At 45.1% G+C, this 24,775-nt stretch overlaps 1 protein-coding gene across 3 annotated transcripts in view; it reads left to right on the top strand.

The window, feature by feature from the left end:
- Positions 1-24,775, top strand: part of ABAT (4-aminobutyrate aminotransferase) — a 49,855-nt gene that overhangs the window by 3,603 nt on the left and 21,477 nt on the right. The window contains exons 1-2 of one of the 3 annotated variants that reach the window (XM_036392360.2): positions 4,195-4,212; positions 19,346-19,474. In XM_036392360.2, the coding sequence (XP_036248253.1) occupies positions 19,405-19,474 (70 nt within the window). In that variant the 5' untranslated portion in view covers positions 4,195-4,212; positions 19,346-19,404. Of the gene's footprint in view, positions 1-4,194; positions 4,213-11,251; positions 11,927-19,345; positions 19,475-24,775 lie in introns of those variants that run through there. The other 2 variants (XM_036392358.2, XM_036392359.2) reach the window with 2 other exon arrangements.

The following is a 24,775-nucleotide window of genomic DNA, read 5'->3' as shown; positions in this document are numbered from 1 at the left end:
TTGTATGAGATTGTCTGTCTTTTCTTTCACAATTTATTTGACTCTTCATTTTCCACATTTAGCCAGTACTAGAAATTCAGCAGAAGAATGAGATAGGAACCTTGCTTATGTGTTGCAGCTCTTGGCTGTGTGGAAGAAGCAGCTTGTCTCTCTTGCTGCCCAGTACAGGTGCATCTACTTGCAGCAGGGAGAATATTTTTGGAGGGTATGATTTTCTTGTTGAAAAGAAATCCCACTTTTTGCAGCATGAAGCTTAGTTTCCTTTTCCTAGTTTGTGCATTTGGAGTATTTTGAATTTTGTCTGTGACAGCTTCTACAGCCATAAATTCTGGTGTGGAAATGGATGCATGTCCTGGCAAGGGCTGGACAGTCAAGGAATGATTTTATGGCATTTTATGATCTCATTAAGTGCCTTTGTGAAGGGTTAGGGTTGGGCATCTGCAGTGTCCAGGACACAGGTCTGCCCTAGTGATGAACTCAACTTTTATAAAATGATAAAGCTGTGCTGTCCTGTTTGATGTGAGAAAGCACTGAAGTCACTCAGCTAAAAGTACTGCCTTTAGTAAATGAATGCTGTCAGCTTGAAGAAATGTGAACTTAGTTTTTCACACTTAATTCCCCTTTGTAATGTCTTCTGCCATTATTTCAGTGAACGTCTCTCAGTTTTTATGCAGGAGATAAAGTATTTGTGTAGTGAGTGCTTGTGTTGTATCAAACCCCTGCTTGGGACTCTGGCTGAAAGGCAGTGTGTGTACTGTAGAATTTCTGTGGCAAGGTGAAAGGCACTTGGAAAGCAATAAAGCTTCAGACTTGGTGACTTTCCCATTTACATTTTGTGATTTTCCTGAAATGCAATTGGCATTGGCAGGGAGTGTTTACCTTCTTGTGACTCTTGGGAAACCTGGCAGTTTAAACACTAACATCTAGTTCTGCTGGTGTTCCTGGGGGATGTTCTGCAGCTTGCTGAACAATTCATGTAAAAAGCCAGTATGTCTCAAATACACTCCAGGTGACAGAATGAAGTGCCAAACTTACTGGTTTAGCTGTGTAGCTGTAATTCTGAGAGTAGAAAAAACTTCTAAACCTATCTCCAGCTTTCCCTTATCTCAAACACTTAAAAATATACCTTATTCCAGCAGGAATTTCCCTTGCTCTCTCCAAACAAAGTTCAGTTTTAATTTTACAAATGAAAATACATTGCTTTGCAGCTGTTCTGCCTATATATAATTTTGTTTTACTTAGGAATTTTTTAGCAATGGCCTCAAAATACCTGAAGTTTGAAACCTTGCAAGTTCAAGTACCTTGAAAATTGGCTGGATAACAGAGAAATTGGGCAATCCTGACCGGGCACCTGCTAGAATACACTAATCCAATTTAACCCTGGCCTGCCTGGGTTATGACAATGTGCCTTTTCCAAGGTGTGGGCAGCTGGTGGAACCCAGACTGTTCTTCTGGGAGTGCAATCCTGGGATGTCCTCCCAGGCAGAAATCTGTTCCTTTGCCTCAGGAAGGGGCTGCTGTTGTGGGAGAAACCTGAACATGCCTCCTCTGGCTTCTGGTGCATTTGTGTTCTGTGCTGGCTCCCTCAGGGTGCCTTTGCTGGGTCAGTGGAGAGCTTTGGGTTCAGGTTCCTGTGTCAGTCTGCTCTCTGTTCCCCACAGACCTTGTCACTGTCCCAGCTCTATGGGCCGTGTTTGGCACCATGGGAATGGGACCACGGGAATTCCATCCTGGAATTATGGGATCAGAGCTTCTCTCATGCATTTCCTTTCATCTCTTCTGCCATCTGCACATCAGGAGTACCACATTTTCTCTTCTGAAGCCTTCCAGCCTGCCCACAGTGTCAGGGTGATGTGCTCTCCATTTCCACTGCTCTTCCCACACTTTCCAGCCCTTGTGTTTATGGTGTCTCAGACCTGTTTTAAGAGCTTTTAGTCCTACCTGTCAGCTCTAAAAACAGATGCCTCTGCCTAGAGGACCATCATATCTCTGCAGGAGGCATGGCAGAACATCCACTGTCCTGCTGGGGGAAGGAGCTGCTGTGTGGAGAGGGAAGCTGGCAGGGCATGGGGTGAGCTGAGGGAAGCACTGGAGAGGTGTTGCCCTGCCTCTGGTGTCAGTGGACAGCTCAGCCTGGACCACACAGCCTACCTGTGGGTGGAATGGTTACAGGAATCATGGAAAAATGTTCCCCAAGAGTGTGGGTTGCCAGCACGAGGTTTTCTTTCTAATTTTTCGTTGGGGTATTGGGTTTTATTCAGGGCTTTTCCCCCCCCCCCCCCTTCCCTTGTAACCTTGGTTTCTCACAGGTTTCTCACAGAACAGTGGGTGTTGGGAAGACACATAAATTAGTGATGATGTTTTTGTGGTGTCCTATTTCTGATGTTTGGCTCAATTTTAAAGCATCCAGATGCCATCAGAAAGCCTTGTACTGGGCAAAGCACAGGGCAGCAAGTTCCTCATAGGAATTTCTAACCCAGTGCTGGGAGATTTCATGGTGGCTTTGTTGACTGTACTCTGAATATAAATCACCCCTTCCTCTTCCTCTTTCCTCCCAGCAAATGAATAACCCTACAGACTTTTCACAGGAGATACCACCTCCTGCCCTTCCAGACCTGTTCCTTTCTGAATGAGATAGTGGCTTCTGAAGCCTGTATTCCTGCACTGAGGAGAACAGGAAATGAAAATTAGTTTGCAGGGAAAGGAAAAAATAATATCCCTCATTTGTATTTGTAACTCATCAAGCTCAATTTTGATTAAAGACTCTGAACATCACCACAGCATTCCAATTTTGGCTTCCTCTTTTAGTGAAGGATGAAATGCGGAGGTTCTTGGCAGCATCTCTTGACAACAAACACAACTGAAATCAACTCATATGTTTTAATTGGTCTGGCAATTCTACAGAAATGTGCATAAGTAACATAAATACAATGAAAATTGAGTATTTTAAAAATAAACTTGGTGTAACCTAATAGCAGTGATATTTTCTGTTTGTATTATGTTTCCTCTCCATTTGTCTGTCAGGTTCCTTCTCAAATAATGGGAACCAGCCATCTTGTTCTTCTCTGTTAAATCTCTTTCCACATCTGTCAGGAATTACACGGTTTTTTGCAAGGTTCTTGCTTCATATTGATGTTGTGATGTTCACAAAAAAAATTAAGACATTGGGAGCAAGATGGGGGTAGTAAGTTTGTACTGAAGCATTATTAACAGTTATCACTGTATTTATCTGATTATATAAATGATTGCCTCAGTGGGAATTAGAGAACATGACAGGTTAAAAAGCTGTTAGAAACCAAACCAAACTGCTCTGGAAAGATTTCAGGCATAAGATCCTTTATGGCAACAGGCCAGAGGGTAATCCTGCCACAGGGTGCTGTGGCCAGGCTAAAAGCCATGACTTCTGCATCCTTAACAGCTGCATCTCTTCAGGCAAAGCTGAGCCCACTGACACTCCTGTGGCAGGTGTGAGGGATAGATTTACCTGTATGGACTGAGATGTGGCTGTGAGGGATGGCATTTACCTGTATGGACTGAGCTGGGATGGGATTTACCTGTATGGACCATGCTGCAGGTGTGAGGGATGGGATTTACCTGTGTGGACTGAGCTGGGATGGGATTTCCCTTTATGGACCATGCTCTGGGTGTGAGGGATGGGATTTACCTGTATGGACTGAGCTGGGATGGGATTTACCTGTATGGACCATGCTCTGGGTGTGAGGGATGGGATTTACCTGTATGGACCATGCTGCAGGTGTGAGGGATGGGATTTACCTGTATGGACCATCCTCTGGGTGTGAGGGATGGGATTTACCTGTATGGACTGAGCTGGGATGGGATTTACCTGTATGGACCATGCTCTGGGTGTGAGGGATGGGATTTACCTGTATGGACTGAGCTGGGATGGGATTTACCTGTATGGACTGAGCTGTGGCTGTGAGGGATGGGATTTACCTGTATAGACCATGCTCTGGGTGTGAGGGATGGCATTTACCTGTATGGACTGAGCTGCCATTCCCTATCATGTTCTCCCCTGTCAGCTCCAGTATAAAGCAAGCCCTGTTTTTTGCTCCACAGCTATTGCTGCAATGCAGCTTCCTGGGAGAGAAATAGGATTACACAATCAGAGTGTGCTGGTGGAGGTAGGATAGCAGAGGATGAGCTGGGCTCGGGTGAACTCCACATTCCTTGTTTGCAGGGTGGTTTTACCAGGTAATGGATCTACAAGGGAGCAGATCTTTGTTCTGTGGCTTGGGCTCTGGGTGTTGGAAGGGGCTGCTGGAATGAGATGAGATGCTTCTGCCTTGGCTGTTGTGAAAAGCAGCTGAAGCAAAGCACAGAGAGAGCTGGTTTGTGTTACAGAGGGAGGGAGCAGAGGCAAGTGGAGACAATGACAAGCAGTGCAAGGGGCTGGATTCATGTTGTAGGGCCTTTGACCAAGAAGGACTTTGCTGATTGCAGCAACAATCTGTGCATTGCAGTAACTATCACTGACAAATCTTGTGCTTTTCTTCTTATAATAATGTAAGTAAAATGCCATTTTCTTTTAGCAGTAACAGGAGACTGCTTGCCTAATTTCTCATCAGTAATTTTTTTTTCCTTTGGCCAAGAAGGTGATTGGAAAACACCTCTTGTTTCTGATCAGGCTGTAGGATTCCCATTGTTCATTTATCCATAAAAATTGGACCATTACCTGATTGTGTATCAGTTTAGAGTTTGTTGTTTTGCTTCTCTGTCGATTTTGGTGTAGTAGGATTTGGTTCAATCAGAATTAATTTTAGGACAGACTATGGCCATGGCTAGGTGATGTTTCAACAGGGAGTCAGCTGTGGTGGCTCCTCAGGGTGGACTTCTTGTGCCTCACACTGCTTGGTTGTTTCCTTTCACTGGTTTGCTCCAAGCTGAACTTGTGACTCCACTGCACACCAGAAGGGTTTGGTGATTTTTCTTCCTCAAGTTAGGAATCTCTCTGGTGTGGATGAGAGACTGAGTGATGGGAGCAGGAAAGCTAGCTCAAAGTGGGGTTCTTCAGAAAAGAAGCTCAGAAGGTGCTACTACCCTGCAAACCCAAGGCTGGTTGCATCATTTTGGGATGCAACACTTGCATAAAGTATCCTTTTTTTCCCGAAAAATATGCAGAGAAAATGAGTTTCCAGAGTGATGTGATAAATGTTAGGAAATGGCTCACAGCTTCCCTTTTGTTGTTCCAAATGGGAAAGAGAAGAGAAAGGAACTGTTTGTTATATCTGGTCAAAATCCACATGCAGCCTTGCATAACTGATCCTCTGCTCTGCCTGGTGGAGCAAGATTAGCAGGCTTGCAGCCACATTTCTCTCATCTCTTGTGAAACTGCAGCCTCTGAATATTGTTTATTTATTGTCACTAGTTAACAGCAGAGGGGGAGAAGGGGCAGCTTGAGATGATACTGACACTAACAAAGCATGTGATGTATCTTCTGTGAAGAATTACCTGATTACTGATAAATCCTGCAGTTGCATCCATTTGGTGAAACCCTGGTTTTATGAAGGAGAAGGGACATTTGCTGTTCTTTTCCTGAGCTTCTGTGACAGTGCCCTCTTGAGAGATGTTAAGAACCAGTGAGGGCAGCACTCTGAAGGAATCTCCCTGTCCCATTGTGCTAATGATGCCCTTATTTTTTAAGCTATCCTTAGGAAGATAAACATCTCCCACAAAAAGTTTTTGTTAAATAAATAAACAAGCTGTTCAACCTAACTGCTAGCTCATAATTCCATGCTGATTGTACTCATCCTGGATTTGTTATCCTGGATTTTCCCACTGTCCATGCAGCCTCTCTTAACATCACAGTAATACAAGGCAGTCTTCATCAGTTTCTTGATTCTGGGTCCCTCTTCTCTTACCCCAGCAAGTAAACTGGACTTGCTTAACTTGTATTAGAACTCCTACAGAGATTTATCCAAATCTTTATGGAAGTTTTCCCAAAATTGATCCACACTTTTTAACTACCTAAATGTGGTGCATAAAATGTCCACTTGGATGTTCCAGACTGAAGAGCAGAGCCCAGTTTCTTGTGGGTGTCAGTGTTACCATGAGAGTTGAGGGTGCAGTAGAGATGTACCTTGATGAGCCTTAACCAGTGAGTTGAGCCATTAGACACTTAGAAAGCTCCAATTTATCCCCTCAAATTCCTATCCAGGTATTTAGTACCTGTGTGATAATGCAGCAGATTCATTAGTTTGGTTAAACAGCAATATATAAGGAGTAAATAAGCACAGTTCATGCAGCAGCCTTGTGGATTTTTCCCTAGTGGGTAACTTTCAGCTTTTGATCACCAGAGAGTCTTCCAGTTCCCAGTTTTTCTACCTTGCCTTTAATTCAGCAGAGTTCTTTGGCTCATTCCCAACTCTGGTTTTGTGAATGGGCCCAGAGAAGTAAAAGGGACCACTCGAGAAAGATGTATCTTGCTGAATCAGATTGGCACTAGTTTCTTTCTCCATCTGGAGCCCAAAAATAATGTTCTAAACATACTAGGGAATTTAGTAACAGTCTTTTTAACACTCTGTACATATCTGTGTTTCCTGAACTGTTTTGAAAACTCCCCAGCTGCTGTTCCTTTTTACCTATTGCCTGAATAAACAGGAAATAATAGGACTTCTTAATAGTAGAATTTTCATAGTAATTGTGTTTAATTCCTAGATCCCTTTCCTTCTGAATGTGAAGTTCTCAGGTTTAATGGGAATGAAAGCAGTTGACATCTGAAGAGCAGAGGGGGTGATCCCCTGTGCCTGGGTCAGTGGGAGTTGCAGCAGTTACTGATTAGTGAGTAGTGCAGGGGCAGGTCAGCTGTGCCCTGCACACGTGCAGCCTCTGACTTTCTCAAGCTCAACATCTGCCCACAAATGAAATCCCTGCAGTTAGTGGTATTGATTGTGCTGAATTCCACTCTGTTCATGAGCCTTTTAACTTCTTTCACAAAAGAAAAGCTGCCTCTGTGCACGGAGTGTAAAGTTACTGGATGTGCTAGGGTAGGAAGCAGCCTTCTGGCCAGCCACAGGCTGGAAAGCTGCAGTGTGCTGGCTTTCCCACAAAGCTAAGCAATCCCAGTTGTCCTTTTTATTTTGATTTGCCCTTCATGGTAATCTTCTTCAGCCAAATAAGATCCTTATCCTGCTATCTGCAAATGGTTTGCTCAGATTTTTGTAATTAACTTGGGGCCACCATTTTTATAGTCTTTGTTTCCTTCCAGCTGTACTGAAATACTTTTAAATATATTTTAAGGTGAACCTAGTGATTACTGCTCACAGTACCTAAAAGTTGATTTGACACTCCAGCTTGTGCTCTATTCCTTCTCCAAACACAGCAAGCCCTTAGGAGAGGCATTGCTTACCCTCTTCATGCAGGTTTGGAGTCCTGAGACCCTGCTGTTGAGTCTTGTGGCACCTCTGTTTTTTGGAGGACTAAGACTTGCTGCTGAGTATCCTGCATGCTTTGCTCTCTGCATTGTGATACTGATGTGTTTTGTTCCCATTTCTTGCAGATGTGTATGACATTTAGGATTTGGACATCTTGTCTCTACCCTGGAGCTGCTGTTTCTGAGTGCTGAATTCTCCTCAAGCACTGTGGCTGCGTTGTTTGAAATGCTCTGTTTTTCTTAACAAAGTGTAGCAGATGCTTTCTAGGGTATGAGGCAGGGGTTAAGGAGAGCTGTGGAGTTGCTTCTGGAGAAATTTGCCATCATTTGCAGTGAAATGCACTGGTAACACAGTAAACCTTCCAATATTTTCCATAAAAACAAAATATCTTTGATAGTAACCATGTGCTTTTTTTTTGGTGTTGTGGACCAGCCTGGCCAGAATCTGATCCCTGTTTTGTTTTGTATCATCATTGTGTATTTCAGAAGGATGTTTGTAGCATTGATACAGAGAAATATACTAACTGTTGGTTCTGCTGAAGCTGGAGATTGCTTTCTAGCAGTGAAGGATTGTGTACTGAGTGAATCTTTGACAACTGCAAATCAGAGCAGAACATGAACTTAGTGCATGTGATTGGCCACATCCTTTCCAATAACAGACTGTTTAAACAGATTTCTGTACCAATGTTCTCTTAATTAAATCAATTGCAAATCCACAAGGTTTTCATTACAGCTCCCACTTTTGTGAACTGCACATTTTTAATACATCTTAAAGAAATTTTTAATAGTTACAGTTGTGTCAAACCAAGTTTTTTGCCCTGCAACAGGACTTAAATAGTCATTGTCATCCTCTTTGTGCATGCAGCCTGCCAGGCAGGGTAATTGTGGGTATGCAGGATGAAGGCAGCCATACAGAACAAGAAGAATTCAGGCTTTACTCAGGAAGTGGCAGTTTGGTGTTAAGCTGTTTGATGCAAGGGTTAAAGCAAAAGAAATCCACTACAAATAAAAGTCTACAAGGGAGCTGTTGTCTCTCTGCAGGATGGGTTTCCAAGCAGTTGGACACAACATGACTCAGCATGAAGGGGCGCAGGGCTGACTGGAGTCTCTACATGATGTTGCCATATAACTTGTTAGCACTTTGCAGCACCAAGTACTTTTCATCCAGCATCATTTTGGTTAATGAGTTTAGCCTCACATCATCCAAAGAAACACTCAGCAGAGGCACAAGAACCTCAGTCTTCCTTAGGAGCCTGTAATCCTGATTATTATTAGTAATAAATCACTGACACAATGAATTGCTCTTGAATTCAGTGTTTTATACATGGTGAGTCTAAGCACCTATAGCTTTTCTCAGTCCTTCCCCCTCTGCTTTGTGATGTGTACCTGCATTAACCATCTGTCTGAATAAGATTGTGGCACTTTGTGTGGTAGATTATCTGGCTAATAGGTTCAGTTTAGAGCCACCAGTCTGTTCTAATGACTGGTAACCAGTACAGGCCAGTTTAAATGTGTTGTTTACAGTCTGTGTATGTAATTAATAACAGCTTTTAAATTATGAAGAAGGTGACGGGTGAGGTTCAGTTCTTACTTTGGATCAAATCAACTGCTTGTTATGGGATCTGTCTTACAAATAACTGCAGTCAGGGCTCCTTTCTTGGCAGTTGCTTACAGTACTCACATGAGATCCCAGGCTACAGTCTCCTGCAAAGGAGAAGGGAACCAGAACAGGATTAACCACGTTGGATTCTCTTCCTTGTTGGTGTTAGTGGCATTTTGATTGGCAGTTTGTCTGGATGCTGATCAATTGTCCATTTTGTGCAGAAAAGCTCTGGAAAACAACATGGTGACTTTAAAATTTGTACTCCCCCATTAATGGGTGTAAATGGGTTGTGTGGATGCAGGTGTTGGTATGTAAATGGCCTGGGCCAGGTATTGTTACAGGTGACACTGCAGAGTGTGTCTGCTCTGCCTGCACGGCTTTGTCCCTCACTGCTCCCGTGTTAGCACAGTGACCATCACTGCCTGTGTCCCTCACTGCTCCCATGTTAGCACAGTGACCATCACTGCCTCTGTCCCTCACTGCTCCCATGTTAGCACAGTGACCATCACTGCCTCTGTCCCTCACTGCTCCCGTGTTAGCACAGTGACCATCACTGCCTCTGTCCCTCACTGCTCCCGTGTTAGCACAGTGACCATCACTGCCTCTGTCCCTCACTGCTCCTGTGTTAGCACAGTGACCATCACTGCCTCTGTCCCTCACTGCTCCTGTGTTAGCACAGTGACCATCACTGCCTCTGAACCCCCCCTGCTCCTGTGTTAGCACAGTGACCATCACTGCCTGTGTCCCTCACTGCTCCTGTGTTAGCACAGTGACCATCACTGCCTCTGTCCCTCACTGCTCCTGTGTTAGCACAGTGACCATCACTGCCTCTGAACCCCCCCTGCTCCTGTGTTAGCACAGTGACCATCACTGCCTCTGTCCCTCACTGCTCCTGTGTTAGCACAGTGACCATCACTGCCTCTGAACCCCCCCTGCTCCTGTGTTAGCACAGTGATCATCACTGCCTCTGTCCCTCACTGCTCCCGTGTTAGCACAGTGACCATCACTGCCTCTGAACCCCCCCTGCTCCTGTGTTAGCACAGTGATCATCACTGCCTCTGTCCCTCACTGCTCCCGTGTTAGCACAGTGACCATCACTGCCTGTGTCCCTCACTGCTCCTGTGTTAGCACAGTGACCATCACTGCCTCTGAACCCCCCCTGCTCCTGTGTTAGCACAGTGACCATCACTGCCTGTGTCCCTCACTGCTCCTGTGTTAGCACAGTGACCATCACTGCCTCTGAACCCCCCCTGCTCCTCTGTTAGCACAGTGACCATCACTGCCTCTGTCCCTCACTGCTCCCATGTTAGCACAGTGACCATCTCTGCCTGTGTCCCTCACTGCTCCCATGTTAGCACAGTGACCATCACTGCCTGTGTCCCTCACTGCTCCTGTGTTAGCACAGTGACCATCACTGCCTCTGAACCCCCCCTGCTCCTGTGTTAGCACAGTGACCATCACTGCCTCTGAACCCCCCCTGCTCCCGTGTTAGCACAGTGACCATCACACCACCCACCCCAACCCAGCCAATGCTGCTGCTGTGGCTGCTCTGAGAGAAGGGGACAGGGAAGGTGATGCTGCAGGAGCAGTACAAACTGGAATCATGCAGTTTCCAGGGACCTTATCTGCCTCCTGCAAGCATTGCATCTTCCATCTCTGTCCCTTGCTGCTGATATCTGTCCTTGCCTCTGCTGCCTCAGGCCCTTCCTTGCACCCAGCTCTGCTTATGCTGAACCAGCAGCACAAGTCTGGGGCTCGCTCTGGCTGCTCCCTCAGCTCCCCCCTTGCAGACTGGGTGCAACACCGAGTCAGAACCTTGTGCTGAGGAAGCATCCTGCCCAAGGCTTGCATCCCCACAGCTGGAACCTGCAGAGCCTAAAGCAGGAGCCCCAGCTCGGGTCTCGTGCCTGCCTCCCTGCTGCACTGCAGCCCTGCCTGTTGGGGGGCATGAGCTCCCCCTCCTCTGCTCTGATTACTGAAGTGGGTAAGTCACCACCTCGCTTGTAATAATTACAGATTTCCTCTGTGATTTTTCACTTGTCTGTTGCCACAGCAACCGTGCAGTGGCTCGGCCGAAATGCTGTCACAGGGATTTAAATCTGAAGCGGCTCAGCCTCTCTGCGTTCTGGCACATCTTCCCTCTTGCCCCCCGGCACCATGGCAACCTGGCCATGGTAGCCCAGCCTCGGCCATGGCACCCTGTGCTGCTTTTCCCTGCATCCCTGTGCCTGAAGGGAGGCTGCTGGTGTTGTGTGGGTATCCACATCCCCCCATTCCTGTCAGGAGCAGCGGGAGGTGCTCTGGGATGCTGCTGCCTGCCTGCTGCCTGTGCACCACCTGGAGGGAGTGAAGCAAACCAAGGTTATTTTGTGACACTTGTCTGCCTGGGTGTCACCCTCAGGAGATTTGCAAACCAGAGTCAAAATAAGGGGTTTAGGGACAAAACCCGTTCTTCAACTTCCACAATTGTTGGAAACTGAGGAGCCATTTCAAACCTTAACGCAGTCTGGCTCTGCCTCTCAGAATTTGTTTTCATAAAGCTGCCGAGGAGGCTTTCGGATGGACTCGGACACCCTCATTCCAGAGCCAGATCCTCTCAGATTTGAGACGAGTCGTGTGTTCCTCTCTGCTGGCTTTGGCTGAGCACAGGCTGTAGCTGCCAGGAGCTGGTTCCATTAACCTTCATTAAGTGGGGCATCCCCCCAGCTGAGCTGCAGGGCTGCAGCACAGGGCTTCCTCCGGGTGCTGCCCGTCCCCGCTGCGCTGCAAGGAGCTGGCAGCAATGGCATTCCTCACCAGCACAACCAGCAGCAGCCTGCGCTGAAGGCAAGCAGGCAGTGAAGCAGGAGCAGCACTTCCAACCCAGGAGCTGGCTGTGGGCAGCTTGGGAGCAGCACTTCCAACAGGAGAGCTGGAGTTTGGATCCAAGCCCTGTAAGTGCCTCTGCCGTGTGCCCCCGGGCGTGGGGTGCGCACAGAGTCTGCCCTGCTGCACTCTCTGTGCCCAGGGGAACGTGGGGATTGGGTCTGGGCAGGTGTGGGGGTGTTGTTATGGTGTCCCTGCCATAATGGATGTGCAGGGATAGCTGCTCCTGGTTTGTTTTCTGGCCCCCTTGTACAAGAAATCTCCTGCATGGCTCTGCTGTTCATGTCCTCAGCTGGAATGGGGGTCACCTTGAGAAACCACAGCTCTCACCCCAGCTTGAGATGTTTTCCCTTGGTTTAGTGCAGGCTGGCTCCAAGTGAGCTGTTTTATGCCTTATGGCACAGGAAAATAAATTGTGCTTTTATTTGGTGCTATTTATCTATTTTCCTGATCTCTGAGGAGGCAGCAGTAAGATGCTAGGAATAAAATCTTACAAGGAATAAAACTGAATTTCCTTGGAAATACCACTTGAGGGTATTTTACAATACTTAAATTTTTTCAAAACTACAAAATGCTTGTGGAGCAACTAAACTGAAAAACACGGCTGTGCCATAATTTGTTTAATCAGTTGTGAGCTGGGCTCTTTTGGTCTGGGAAATGTGTGGAAATGAACAGGCATGTTTTGGATATATTGTTGCCATCTGCATTTAAAATAATGGATTCAAAATATGCTTGAAGGGATGTTTAATACAGGCTTGAAGACATGTTTTTATATGTACCTCACCGGTAAAGTTCACTGAAATATCAATGTGCAGGTTATTTCAGGAGGAGCTACAAAGAAATTCCCCCCAAAAAATTTAGAATATTTTTAGTTAATGTAAGTTTAGTTGTGCTTGGTTTTTATCAGCATTTATGGATACCATTTATGTAGGTACTGTTGGTTTTGCATCTAGAACTCGCCCCATTTCTAGCAGATGCTTTTTCAATTCCAGTTTTTGTTTTCCTGAGACAATGTACTTTCACAGGGAAGGTATAGGCACATCTCATCCCACCTCAGCTGTGCCAATAGTTCTTGGATCAGAAAGGAGCTGCTCAGAAGTTTAGTGGGTCACCTGGATCCTAGTGTGCCATAATCACAACATTCCTGCCTGTTCTTGTTCATTGGTTTAGGGACCAGGAGAGTTTCCTTGGCCCAATATTTTTTGGAGAGAGGGTAAACAGAGACAAGGGCAGAATGATTTTTTTATTTTACAAAAAAAGAAGATCATGTATTCATATCCAGCCACCAAACCCTGCTTAGAGGGCACCTGAGGAGGAGAACTTGGACACATGAGTGTAGTGAGACTTTAGACTCCAAATGAGTTTTAAAACTTGATGGAAGGGCTGAACGTGTTCTGGCTTTGCTGCTGGTTCAGTCCTGACCTGAGTGCAGGTGCCATGAAGCAGGTAGGGATTGTTGTGTCCTGCTGGATACTGGACAGTAATTCCAAGCTGCAGGTGTGAGGTTTTCATCTTGTGCAGTGCAGCTTGGTTTGTGCTTTTGCTGCAGTGCTCACAGCAGACTGACTTGAATGCCAGCTGCATGTGGAGGGAGAGAAGAGAGCTGTGCAGAAAACCCAGTTTATTATGCTTTTGTGTGCAATATTAGCTGTTTTGTCAAGACTTGAAGGACAAAACCAGTCTCTCCAATTCTGTTCTTCTGAGGACTCGTGGGACTGTCCAACGCTGTTGGTGTCGATAAATAAATAGGCAGCCCTGAATAACCAACACTTGAGCTTTACTTGTAACTATGACAACTGTGTCCTTGACAACTTAAGTACAATCATGGAGTTTTCAATTGCATCCTGTTCTACACAAAGCCATTAAGATTATTAGAGGCATAAACAGCCTGCCAGCTTGTGAAGTGGTTTTTGGCAAAATCCATGTGGTGGATACACGTTTCCATGTGCAGATCTGTTACTGGTGCTCCTGGTGGGAATTGCCTGGGTGAGCTCTGCAGGGACAGGCTCTCCAGGCCTTGGGGACAGCCACACTTGGCTCTTTTTTGGCTGCTGCCCATGAAATTGGGCCATGTAAGTGTTGAGCTTCAGAGTGCTCAGGGCTCTTTTTGGCTGGGTCCTGCAGACCCAGCACAGCTCTTTCAGAGTGTCCATCTCTGTCCTGACCCTGCTGTGTGGGCTCCATGTTGTGGGGTGCCTGTAAACACCTTCACTTTTTGGAGTGTGAGGCTGTGGCCTTTGGTTTACCAAGGTGGGGGATGAGCAGCTCCTTTTTCTTTGCTGTGCCCTCTCATGAGGAGGCTGCCTCTGTACTGTTCCTCTCAAAGATGAGGGCTCCAGTTCTATTTTGTGCTGGGTTTGTACAGATATTTAATGAAAAAATCTAATGCCAGCCTTTTATGAACACCAGATGTAAATTTTCTTCCAACTCCTCTTAACAGGACTTTTCAATTCAATTCTATTCCATTTGAGATAACTTTGGCCTAGCTCTGACTGAATTTCTAAATTCTTGGTGTTACTCTTATAGACTTCTCTGCAAATGCTGCTGTAAGCTAATCCACATTTGTTTCAGTGCTATACTCTGGGATAAAACCCCAGTTGAAGTAAAAGGACCTGTTGCATTTCATTGTGTGTACTCAGGCTTTGATAAATGCATAATCTATACTGAACTCTTAACTCTGCTCCTGGGACCAAGTGAACTGCAGTTAAATACGTCAGCTTGCTGCCAGGCCTCTTTGTTTTCATTGTTTACTATGTTTAAGTGGCTAAAGCAGCAAGTCAGGATTTCTAAAGTCACCCTGTGCTCTGTCTGGTGAGCTCCTTCAGTTGTTTGCTGCTGTGCTCTGCTGCATGAGGACTCCCCAAAGGAGGCTGGGGCTGTGCCATTTTCAATCAGCAAGTGCTGTGTTCTTTGGATCTTTTTATGCATGATGACATTGCATTACCTGATTCTTGCTCAAATGCAGACTAAGGAAGGACATGATTGTGTTTAACAGATGACAGCCTTGACTGTCTTCCACCTTGCCCCTACTTATATTTCTTTGTGTAGTTGTGGGGCTATTCCAGACTCTGAGATCTCCTTGAGCTGTTCTCAGAGGTAAAATACCTGAGATAAATCACCTATGTCAATAAAGATGCTTGTTCATGAACACTACAAACCAGGAGATCTGCACCCCTTTAACAAGTCCAAGATGGACCTGTGTCCTGCCTGACTTTTCAACATTGTCCTTTTTAGTCACAGCTGACTTGGTTCCCCAATTTGCAGTTCCTCTGCTGTTAAAAGGCAGAAAGAGCAGTGTCAAAGCATGCTGAGCTGTGAAATAAAGACCCTTGGAGGGACTCCCTCCTTGCAGCCTGTCTGTGCCAGCTCACCTGTGGGAAGGGAGGGTTGCCATTGGGGCACAGTGCTGGTGCTGCCCTGAGCTCTGAGAGGCCTCTGCAGCCCCCAGCAGCCCCTGTGCAGCTCCCAGTGTGTGAGCTTACTGCCGGGCTCACATCCAGGTGGATCCAAGCAAACAGGACTAAGAGATGCTTGAAATGTCACAATTAGCACTTAGCATGACTGTACCCTTGCTGTGCAGCCCAGAAGAGTCAAGCGAAGGAAAACAGAAAAAAAAAGGAATGAATTTGCCTTTAGGATCCTCCCTGCTCCCAAATCCACTTTTTGGAAGCCTTGTGAAGCAATTGCCCAATGCAGCTTGTGCTGCTGTTTCTAAACCACATAATTGTTCCCGGTTAAATGGGTTTGGAGCAGCTGAGGGACAGATGAATGTGCCCCCATGAATTTCAAACAGATTTCTGTGTCTTTGGCAGAGTTGCAAGAAAGAGATGCAAATGTGCAGAGCTAACTTCTCCCATCCTGCTGGGTCTCAGTTTTGCCTTTACCTGTGCAGCTCCCCAGAGGATGTTTTCCAGGGCAGGTTCTGTGAGCTGCAGCCTGGCACTCGATGTCATGCTGCATTAGCTTCTCTGCTAGGGAGTGAGATTGCTGCACAGACTCCTAGTTTCTCTATTTTCTCTCTTGTATCAGGATCAAGCCCCCTCTTTCTAAAACTTTTTCCAGGGTTTCCCCCCAGGAAACACAAGGTCGTTCACTCATGGAAACAATACTTCTTTCTGTGTTCCCAGTAGGCTGCTGCTGCTGAATGACTGCTGTTCTCTCTAGTAACTAGTTTAATCTGTCAGAAATAATCTCTTGGTACAGAAATTTAGCAGCTGCTGTTTAAAAAAAATACATCTAATTTCACAGCATGCATTTTAAAAATCCACATATCCTTATGTTTCATGTGTGCGATAAACCGGACTGAGCTTTCTCTTTGAAAATGAAAATAATTTTCCTTACTAGAAGAATGTGGCTGTGACTTAAACACATGCAGTGGCAAACACAGTTTATATAATGCAGAATTACAGACAAAATTATGCAAATGTATTTGGAAAATTAAGGTACTGAGATTCACTTCAGAATAGCAGTTCTGTGGAGTCATCTGCACCGATGGCCTGCTCCAGCTCAGACAGCTGCCAGTAGAGGAAAAATATTTAGGGAAGACTTAGGAATCTTTTTCTGGAAGTGTGTCACATCTTTGTATTCTGATGGTCCTTCCCATCCCCTTTCCTGTCAGATATCTGAAATTGGTGGCAGTGTTTTGCCTGGCTTTGGGGATTTGTGTGGCTGCAGGGGCTCTGGAGCAGCAGGGTGATGGAGCGTGCCATCGCTGCGGCTGTGACACGTGCAGGAGCTGATTCTGCTGGATTGCAAACTCTGCTGCTGCTGCTTGCAGTGCAGGATCAGGGTGGGCCACTGGGAATCGATCAGGAGATGGGTTATGGAGGCAAAATTCAGTTAGTTGTTGTGATAACCAAATATTGTGTGCTTAGACTGAGATCCCAATCACATCAGCTGATCTCCTGTGAGAGCCTGTGTGCATAATGGAAATGGAAAAGACACTGGGTTTGGTTATAGTCACATGTGGTGTTATGTGATTTATTCTGACTCTGGACTAGAAAATGGTAAAACTTTTTATGTAAGAACTGTCAAGGAAAATTAGGGCTAAGCCACTTTATTTTTAAGCCTCATGCAGTAGTTTTTTTTCTATGAGTAGTTCAGAAAGCCAATATCATTCCCAATTATATTTTTCAGCCTCTAATGAATACTGTAGTTTAGCTATTAAAGGAGTTGAGATAAACAGTAAATATAATTAGAAATAAATAGCATTTCTGGAAGCAGACATAGGTGTGGTTCACCTAGGGAAGGAAGAAGGGAAACCTGCTACAGCTGTGGAAGGTGTGTTTGATTTGAAGGTGAAGAGGCATCTCATCCTTGTGGAGAAGGAAATTTGGGCAGCTGGGCAGCAAAACCCCCATGGGACATGACTGAAGGGTATGAGAACAAGCAGTGAACCTTGGTGGGTGTTAAGTATGTCTGCACTGTCCTTTTGTGAGTTCCCGTGCTTACCTTTTAACAGCTTCCTAAAGACTCTAAAAAAAGTAACACCATGCAGAGCAAACTTCTGGAGGGAATTGGAGACTGGAGTAGTATAGAGCAGATAAACAGCTCTGAGCAGAGGACATCAATCGAGGTGCTGGGCATTTTTTTGCCACTTGGTTTTTGTTAGAGGGTGGTCATGAGATAAGAAATCCATGGTGTTGGGATATTTCTTCACACACTGATTGTGCAAAAGTTAGCACAAGTAAAGAAAGAAGCTGAGAGAGAAAACATTATGAATTAATTAAACTAATCTTGTCTTATAAGTGAAGTTTCTCTTTACTGAAAACAAAATTAATTAGTTCACTCTGCAGTTGTGACCCAGAGCCTTAGGAAGGTAATCTTGCTTTTCCAGTGTGTGCACAAGTGTTGTGCAAGTGTTTGCTCATCTTGGTACATTGCAAAGTACCTTGGATTTTCATTTGAACTAAGTGAAACCAAGTGCTGTGTCAATTGTCTGGGGAGGCACAGGGAATTGGTTTTGTTCCTGACTCTTAATAGGTCTGTGAATTTATAAATCTCTGTAGGCAAGAAATTTTTTATTTTCTTTTATATATTTTGAAAAAGCCACATGTGAAGGAGAACAAATAGTGTTTCACATAAAGATAATACAGAAACTAAATTTCTGATATTTTAGTTCTGGGTACAAGATACTTGCTGTCATGGTAGCAATAGTTCAGCTACTTCCCTGCATCTGGTCATGAACATCTGCTGGCATGTTTTATTGATGGCATAGGACTGATGGAAGCTGTGAACTGTGTTCTCTTTCTGCTGGAAGACCAGCTCTACTCTGAATGTATTTGTTAAACAGAATTTTTTCCAGGTTTATGGATAACAGTGACATTTTGTCACTTGGACTGCAAGCCTCGGTCCACTACTGCTCCATGGTCTGCATCCAGCAAGGTGCAAATCCAGGCAAAGGGCTCCAGTGTCCTACACTGAACACAGGGGCCATGCTGATAAGTGTGAAGTTTGAATTTAACCTGTGTCCCTGGATAATAATTCAAGGACCTGTTTTATCTATTCCTGACTTCCAGCCTGGCTTTCTGCACAAGTGATCCACAGTGAAAAGGGAGGCATGTTATCTGTCATGCTGCTTGACTTTCCAAGGTCATTTGTATGTAACCAGCTGGGGTAGAACCACGGAATGGCTGAGCTTGGGAAGGAGCTGAGGGGTCTGGTCCAGCCCTCTGCCCAAGCAGTGACACCCAAAGCAATCTGCTCTGGACCATTTGGGTTGTGGATATCCCCAGGCATGGTGATTCCATACTCTCTCTGGGAAACCTGCTGGGAGTTTTCCTGTGTTTAGGTGGAGCTCAGAGTATTTTAATTTGTGCCCATTGCCTCTTATCCCATCACTGGATACCTCTGAGAAGCCCTGGCTCCTTCTTTACTCCCTCCCATCAAGTATTTATTACACATTGATGGGATGCAACCTGAGCCTTCAGGCTGGACAATCTCAGCTCTCACATTCTCTCTTCACAGAGTTGTAATTAATGACTAAAAGGCTGTTTTTATGGGGATTTATTTTCTTTTATTTCATAATGCTTGTCCTCCTCTCTTTTGTATTAGATGAGGTTTTTCTCATAAACTTAGATCAAATCAAAACCAGCAGCTTTGGCTTGAGAGACTGACTGCTGACTGGAAACATTTTTTTTTAAAGTTCAACATAGGTTACACATACAGAGAAAGTAGAGAGGAAGAGCAAGGGCAAATAGGTACTGACCTTTACCCCCAGCCCTGCTGAGGCTGGGACATACAGCTTTGGCCTGGAACTCATTGACCTTAGCAAGACCAAGCCAAGAATCAGATGTGGGGCTCAATCCTGAGACTGCTCTGAACATCAGCATTAATCCATCCAACCATGCTCTCTGTGCCTTTGCATGGAAATTAATGAAAGGAGGAATTAATGAAAGGAGGAGTTGAACAGCACAGTAATAGTGGCTGCATCTACAGGGACATGAATAAGTGTTTGATTTTCTTTTTTTTTTTTTTTATTTTCCCAGAACATCAACCAGAAAGAAATCTCTCAAGATTGAGTCTTTTTCAGTAAAGAAAAGATAAAATGGCGTCAATGTTGCTTAGTCGACAGCTTACCTGTTCCCTGCAGCAAAACTCCAGACTCCTGGTATTTGGTAAGTGTTTCCTTGCATTTTCCTGCTTTGTACTTGGTAAGTGTTTCCTTGTATTTTCCTGCTTTGTACTTGGTAAGTGTTAACTTTGTGCTGGTGGACAGAATTCCAATTTGAACATTGGTGGGGTTTATCCTGTGGTGTTGAGTCTTTCAAAACTTGAGGAATATGATGTTCTGTGTCTTAGATAATGATGCAGTTGTACTCCAGTTGTAGTCCAAAGTATATCTGATTTTTTTTCATTCTTCAGACAAGAATATATCAAGTTAATGATTTGCCCTGTAAATATGCTAACTGAAGTAAAGCTCTTCAGCCCTTGAAACTCTGGTTTTACTGTCTGGCACTACATGGTGCAGAGATGAGACAAGCATCCATCAAAATGAGCTGGGTTTTCTCTTTGTGCTGTGTAGCACAACCTTGCCCATCTTCCCTTGTGCAGAGGTTTTGTGTGATTGGCATGAAGATGTGACCCTCACTGGGGTTGGGTGTTTCTGCCTTGAGTGAGCTCTAGTGTGAAATAAAAACCTGCCACACAGCTCAAACTACTTTCTCCTAAGTGAATGGCAAGTTTTGGCTTAGCCTTGGCTTGAAATTTAGCATGTGTATGTGTATATTACACCTGCAGTCTCTCTGAAATAGATTAAAAAAACTAAATTCCTGTTGGCTGTGTTGGACAAAGCAGTGTGGAGTCTTATGAACATTCATTCATGTACTTTTACACTGAGTACAGTGTGGCTGAATGGCTTTTTTGTGACTGAGTAAATCTTAGTGTTTCTCCTGTCCTTCCACCCTCCTGCAGTGCCACTGTGTTCCTTCTGCCACTGCCAGGATAAACCAAGCACACCCTTCCATTTGCTCAGAAACTTCAACATCCTTGATTTCCTTTTAAATAATACACTTCAGGGAGCAACTGACCTTTGACTGAAGAACACCAAGTCATGTCTTATAACTATTAGAAGATATTAGGTCAGTGTTTCAGTGCAGGATGTGTGTCTGTTCCTGGGAGTGACTCACTGATTATCCACCCTGGGCAGGAGCAGGGATTGTTGGGTGATCATGGGCAGTGGGAAGTGCTTGCAGCAAGCAGGCCTTGTTAGCTGGCAGTCCTTTGAGTTAATCTCAGCATCACTTAATGCTCCCTGTGCCTCCCAGTGTCTTGTACAATTCCTGCTGCTTCCCAAGCACAGGTGCAGGTGGCCAGTGGAGGGCAGGTGCCCAAACTCCTCCTCCTCTCTCACCATCAGTGAGGGAGCGTAGATCCCCAGAAGAAAGGAAGGCAGCTCTGGGCTCCATTAATCCATCCTTGCTTCCAGGAAACTTCCAAGCCTGCTAAAATACTGAAGGAAATAATAGAGATCCTTGGCTGCAGGCTGTGTAAGGGACCTGTGTCCTGTGGGTGTGAGTGAGCAGAGATCAGGAGTGACGGAGCAAGAGGAGAGCCCCTCACAGGAGGAGCTGTGTGCTGTGCCCCTGCAGCCTCACAGAGCACACAGGAGGCTCTGGTGGCTGTAGCCAAAGCTGGAGCTCCAGGCCATTTCCCTGAGCCCCAGCTCAGATTGCAGTGCTGCTGGGCTCTGTGGCTTTTAGGGAAGTGCTCAGGGTGACATCCAGCAGCTCTCTGCTCCAGAGTGCTCTCCTCCAAGGTATTTTTGAGCACTCGAGTTCAGAGCTTTACAGGCTAAAAAAGAGACTGTACATTACTCCCACAGAAATCCTGCAGTGCCATTTAGGCTGGTACATTTTTTTTTTGTGGATAATGAAATGACAGTGTTGCCAAGGGGGGATGGAGGTGGAGAGGAGGGAATAGATTGCCACTTGGTGGGTCTTTGTGTCTGTAGGCTGTCATTTTTCAGTTGTATGTGTGCATTAAGCAAATCTTCCTGTTCATCTTGAATCTACAATAAATTTATTTACACAAAGGGATTTTTTTCATCCTTGACTGTTTCTCTAGTTGGAAAATCTTTGTTACTTAACCACTGCACACTGTTCTCCTTACTCACACTCACTCAATGTTAAAGCCTGGCAAGCAAACTAGAAATGGAAAACAGAAATAATTTAAGTTGATCAAAATGTAAAAGCTAAGCAAAACACATGATCATATGTAATAAATGATAAGCAATACCCAACTTAAATTTTACCCAGAAATGTGAAGCCTGTAAGTGTCATGCCCTTCTTGAAAATAAGCCCTTAATCAGGTATGCTTTTGTTTTCCTTCTCTATTTGATCTGCTTGATAGTTTGCCCTCAAAGATAAGGTTCACTAGAATGTGAAGGGTGGCAGAATGACAATAGAGTGAGTAACTAACCTAATCTTCCTTTTACAAAGCCTCTGCATTGTGCTCTCTGTGGGAATCAGCCAGGCAGGGCCAGGAGGGGCAGCTGATGGTGGAGAAATGAGGGTGTATCTTGGTGTTACATCTTACCTGAACTGAGTTCTGTGGCTCCTGTCAGCCTGGTGTGCTGCAGGTTGATCACAGCTGGTAGTGTGCATGTCAGTCTTTATTCCCTTTGTGCCAGCTCTGGTTTTACCAGCTGGGCACTGCAGCAGGAAAGCTCTTCTGGCTCCATGCTTTGGAGGCAGTTGGTTGCTGGCTGGTAGGGCACTACCATAGCTATGAGGACAGGCTGCACTCCAGAGATGTAGTTCAGTTTCCTGCTGATTACCCAAAGGGGTTGAATTTGTCTTTGAATCCTGCACTGAAAGCCTGGCAGAAGGTCAGGCTGCTGCCTGAAGGTAGCATCAGTTTGCATTAGTGCATGCCCATGCCCTTCTAGGATGCTGATCTGTTCTGCAGCTTCTGCAGCCTCCCCAGGCAATTTGTTCATTGCTGGACTGACCTTACCTTTAAAACTTTTTTTTCTAATATTTAGCCTAAGTTTCACAACAGGAAAAAAATCAAATCCATGCTATTTGTCCTGCCCTCAGAGGACCTGGAGGCTGGAATGTTTATTTTTTCTTTGCAGCAGCCTTTTGCATGTTTGATAACTATTGTCTCCCCCAAGACCTCATACCTTTGTCTCTGCTGAATTCTGTTTGAGTCTCTCCTTGTAGGTTCAATTTTTCTCCTCCAGACTCTGTGCCCTTCCAGTGCAGTGCACTAGCACTTGTTGAGGCTGTACCTCACCTAACTCAGCCTGTTTCCTGTCTCTCTGGAGAGGATAATAATGTTTAGCACCTGGGTGCACTGCAGCCAAGTCTGAGAGATGTTCATGCTAGTTATTGACTTGTTCCCATCACAGTTACCACAGAGAGGTTGGAAAGCCATGAGAATGATTTATTCTCAGTCACACTTACGTCTGCAGTATTGATCCTTGCTAAGACATTTTACTTTTTTTTATTTGGTTTGTACATTAAGTGCCTCTCTAAGGAAATCAGAGAGAACAGCCTGGATTTGTGTGAGGGATGTGTGGCAGAAGCAGAGAACAATCCCCTTCTTGGGATTGTGGAGGTCAGCTTGAGGTCAGCTTCAACTGGAGCCCTGGAAACTGGACTGCAACCTCTTCTGCTGGACTGAGGAACGTTTGCTTTTCTGTCTGATCAAACACTTCCACAAAAAGCTGAGCTATATAAAAACAATCACATAAAACCTGTTGTGGTAAGCAGGCTCTGGTACAAGGCAGAGTCCAAGCTGGGACTGCTGTTCTCAGTTCCTTGAGTGAATGTGATATTCCTACCCAGTTTTCTGTGCCACAAAGGGTGGCTGTAGCAGTGCTGGCTGTTTTCCCACCTGGCTGTTCCTTGTGCCTGGTTGCTCACCTCCAGAGGTGCCCTGGTGAGCTCTGTAGCTGTTGAACTGTTGGAAGAAGGAGGATGTTACAACTGGTTCAGATCACAAGAACTACAAGACCAGTGGTTGGATGCTCCTGTAACTCTCCTGAGGAGTTGATTTGGGATTGTGCTGGGATGGAGAAGGGCAACTTCTCTTGTTTTTTCTTCCAGGAGTTTCCACTCCTTTACAGCCTGTGTGGTATTAGTTTTTTCTTCATCTTTGGAGAATCCAAAGTGTGCATGTGGGAGTGCTGAAACACAGACAATCTCATGTGGAAGAGCTTCTGATCTTGCAGCATAAGCACTCTGTAAATAGCAATCTCACTTTTCACAATGTTATGCAATAGTGATGTTCATTTCCCAAACATCTCTAGCTAGCCTGGCCTTTTGCCATTCCCTTTCAAGATCTGTTAGTAACAGATTCTACTTGTAACACATAAAGAGGACTCAGAGGAAATCACAGTCCTCCTACTTTTGGCTGTCAGGGCCTCCACCATGCTCTAAAAATCCTGTCTGGAAGGTGCTTTGATCAACACTGGAGGGGAAGTCTAGGGGAGGTTGCCTGTCTGCAGTGCCCAGGGCAGCAGTGGTGTGGCACAGGGCACGTGCCTCCCTGGGCACTGCAGAGCTTCCCCTTACACCCTTCACAGCAAGACACTTGTGTTTGAGAGCTCTGCTTATGCCAGCATGGGCTTTCATTCCTCTGCTTTTCCTTGGAATTGGAATTGTTCCTTCTCTTCATTACACCCCTGTCCTTTCAGTGCCTCCACTGGTGTTTCTCCCAGCTAATATCCACTTGTACACTCAGGAACTGTGTTAATAGGACTGTTATTTTTGGTCAAACACATGAGAGGTTCAGGCTCTTTCTAGCCCTGCCTTGATTGCATCTCTGTTATCAGAGATCAGCACAGACCTGCCAGCAGTGGTGCTTTGTGACTCCCAGCATCCCCAAATTAGCAGGGTGCACTTCTATTAATTATGTTGCTATAGCAATGTGGCACTTTGTTAAAATTGCTGACTGGGACCCCTGGAGAGCAAGGGGGGCAGCATGGGGAAGCAGAGTTGGGAAATGATCTTTTCTGCCTGCTAGCAAGTGATGACATCCTGTTGGATGAAAAGGAAGGATGTGATAATTTGCTGATGTTATTCAAGTGTTCAGAAAGATGATGTGTGATGAGAACTTTGAGAAGTCTGCAAGAAAAGTAGAATTTAACTTGCCCACCTTCTTTAAATGGAATGGGTAGAAAAGTCTGTGCAAATTGTTCAGCCTGTGTGCTCTCTGAATGAGGTTCATTAACCTATGCTTGTGTTTTTACTTTTGCCATGATAAAAATGAGACTGCTTTGTTTACCAGGGATAAAAGGGTGCTGTTCTTGGTCATGTCAGCTAAATGTAATTTAAGAGCTTTGGTAATGCTTCTTTAGAGAAGGACACTTGGTCAGAACCCATTAGCTCTACACACTTGTAACATGAGAGCTGAGGTTATGTCATTTGCTCCTCTTCTTAAGATAATATAACACAAAATCCCCTTTTTCT

Source organism: Molothrus ater, chromosome 16, assembly GCF_012460135.2.
Source record: "Molothrus ater isolate BHLD 08-10-18 breed brown headed cowbird chromosome 16, BPBGC_Mater_1.1, whole genome shotgun sequence".
NCBI classification, from domain to species: Eukaryota; Metazoa; Chordata; class Aves; order Passeriformes; family Icteridae; genus Molothrus; species Molothrus ater.
This window is presented reverse-complemented; position numbering and strand designations above follow the sequence as displayed.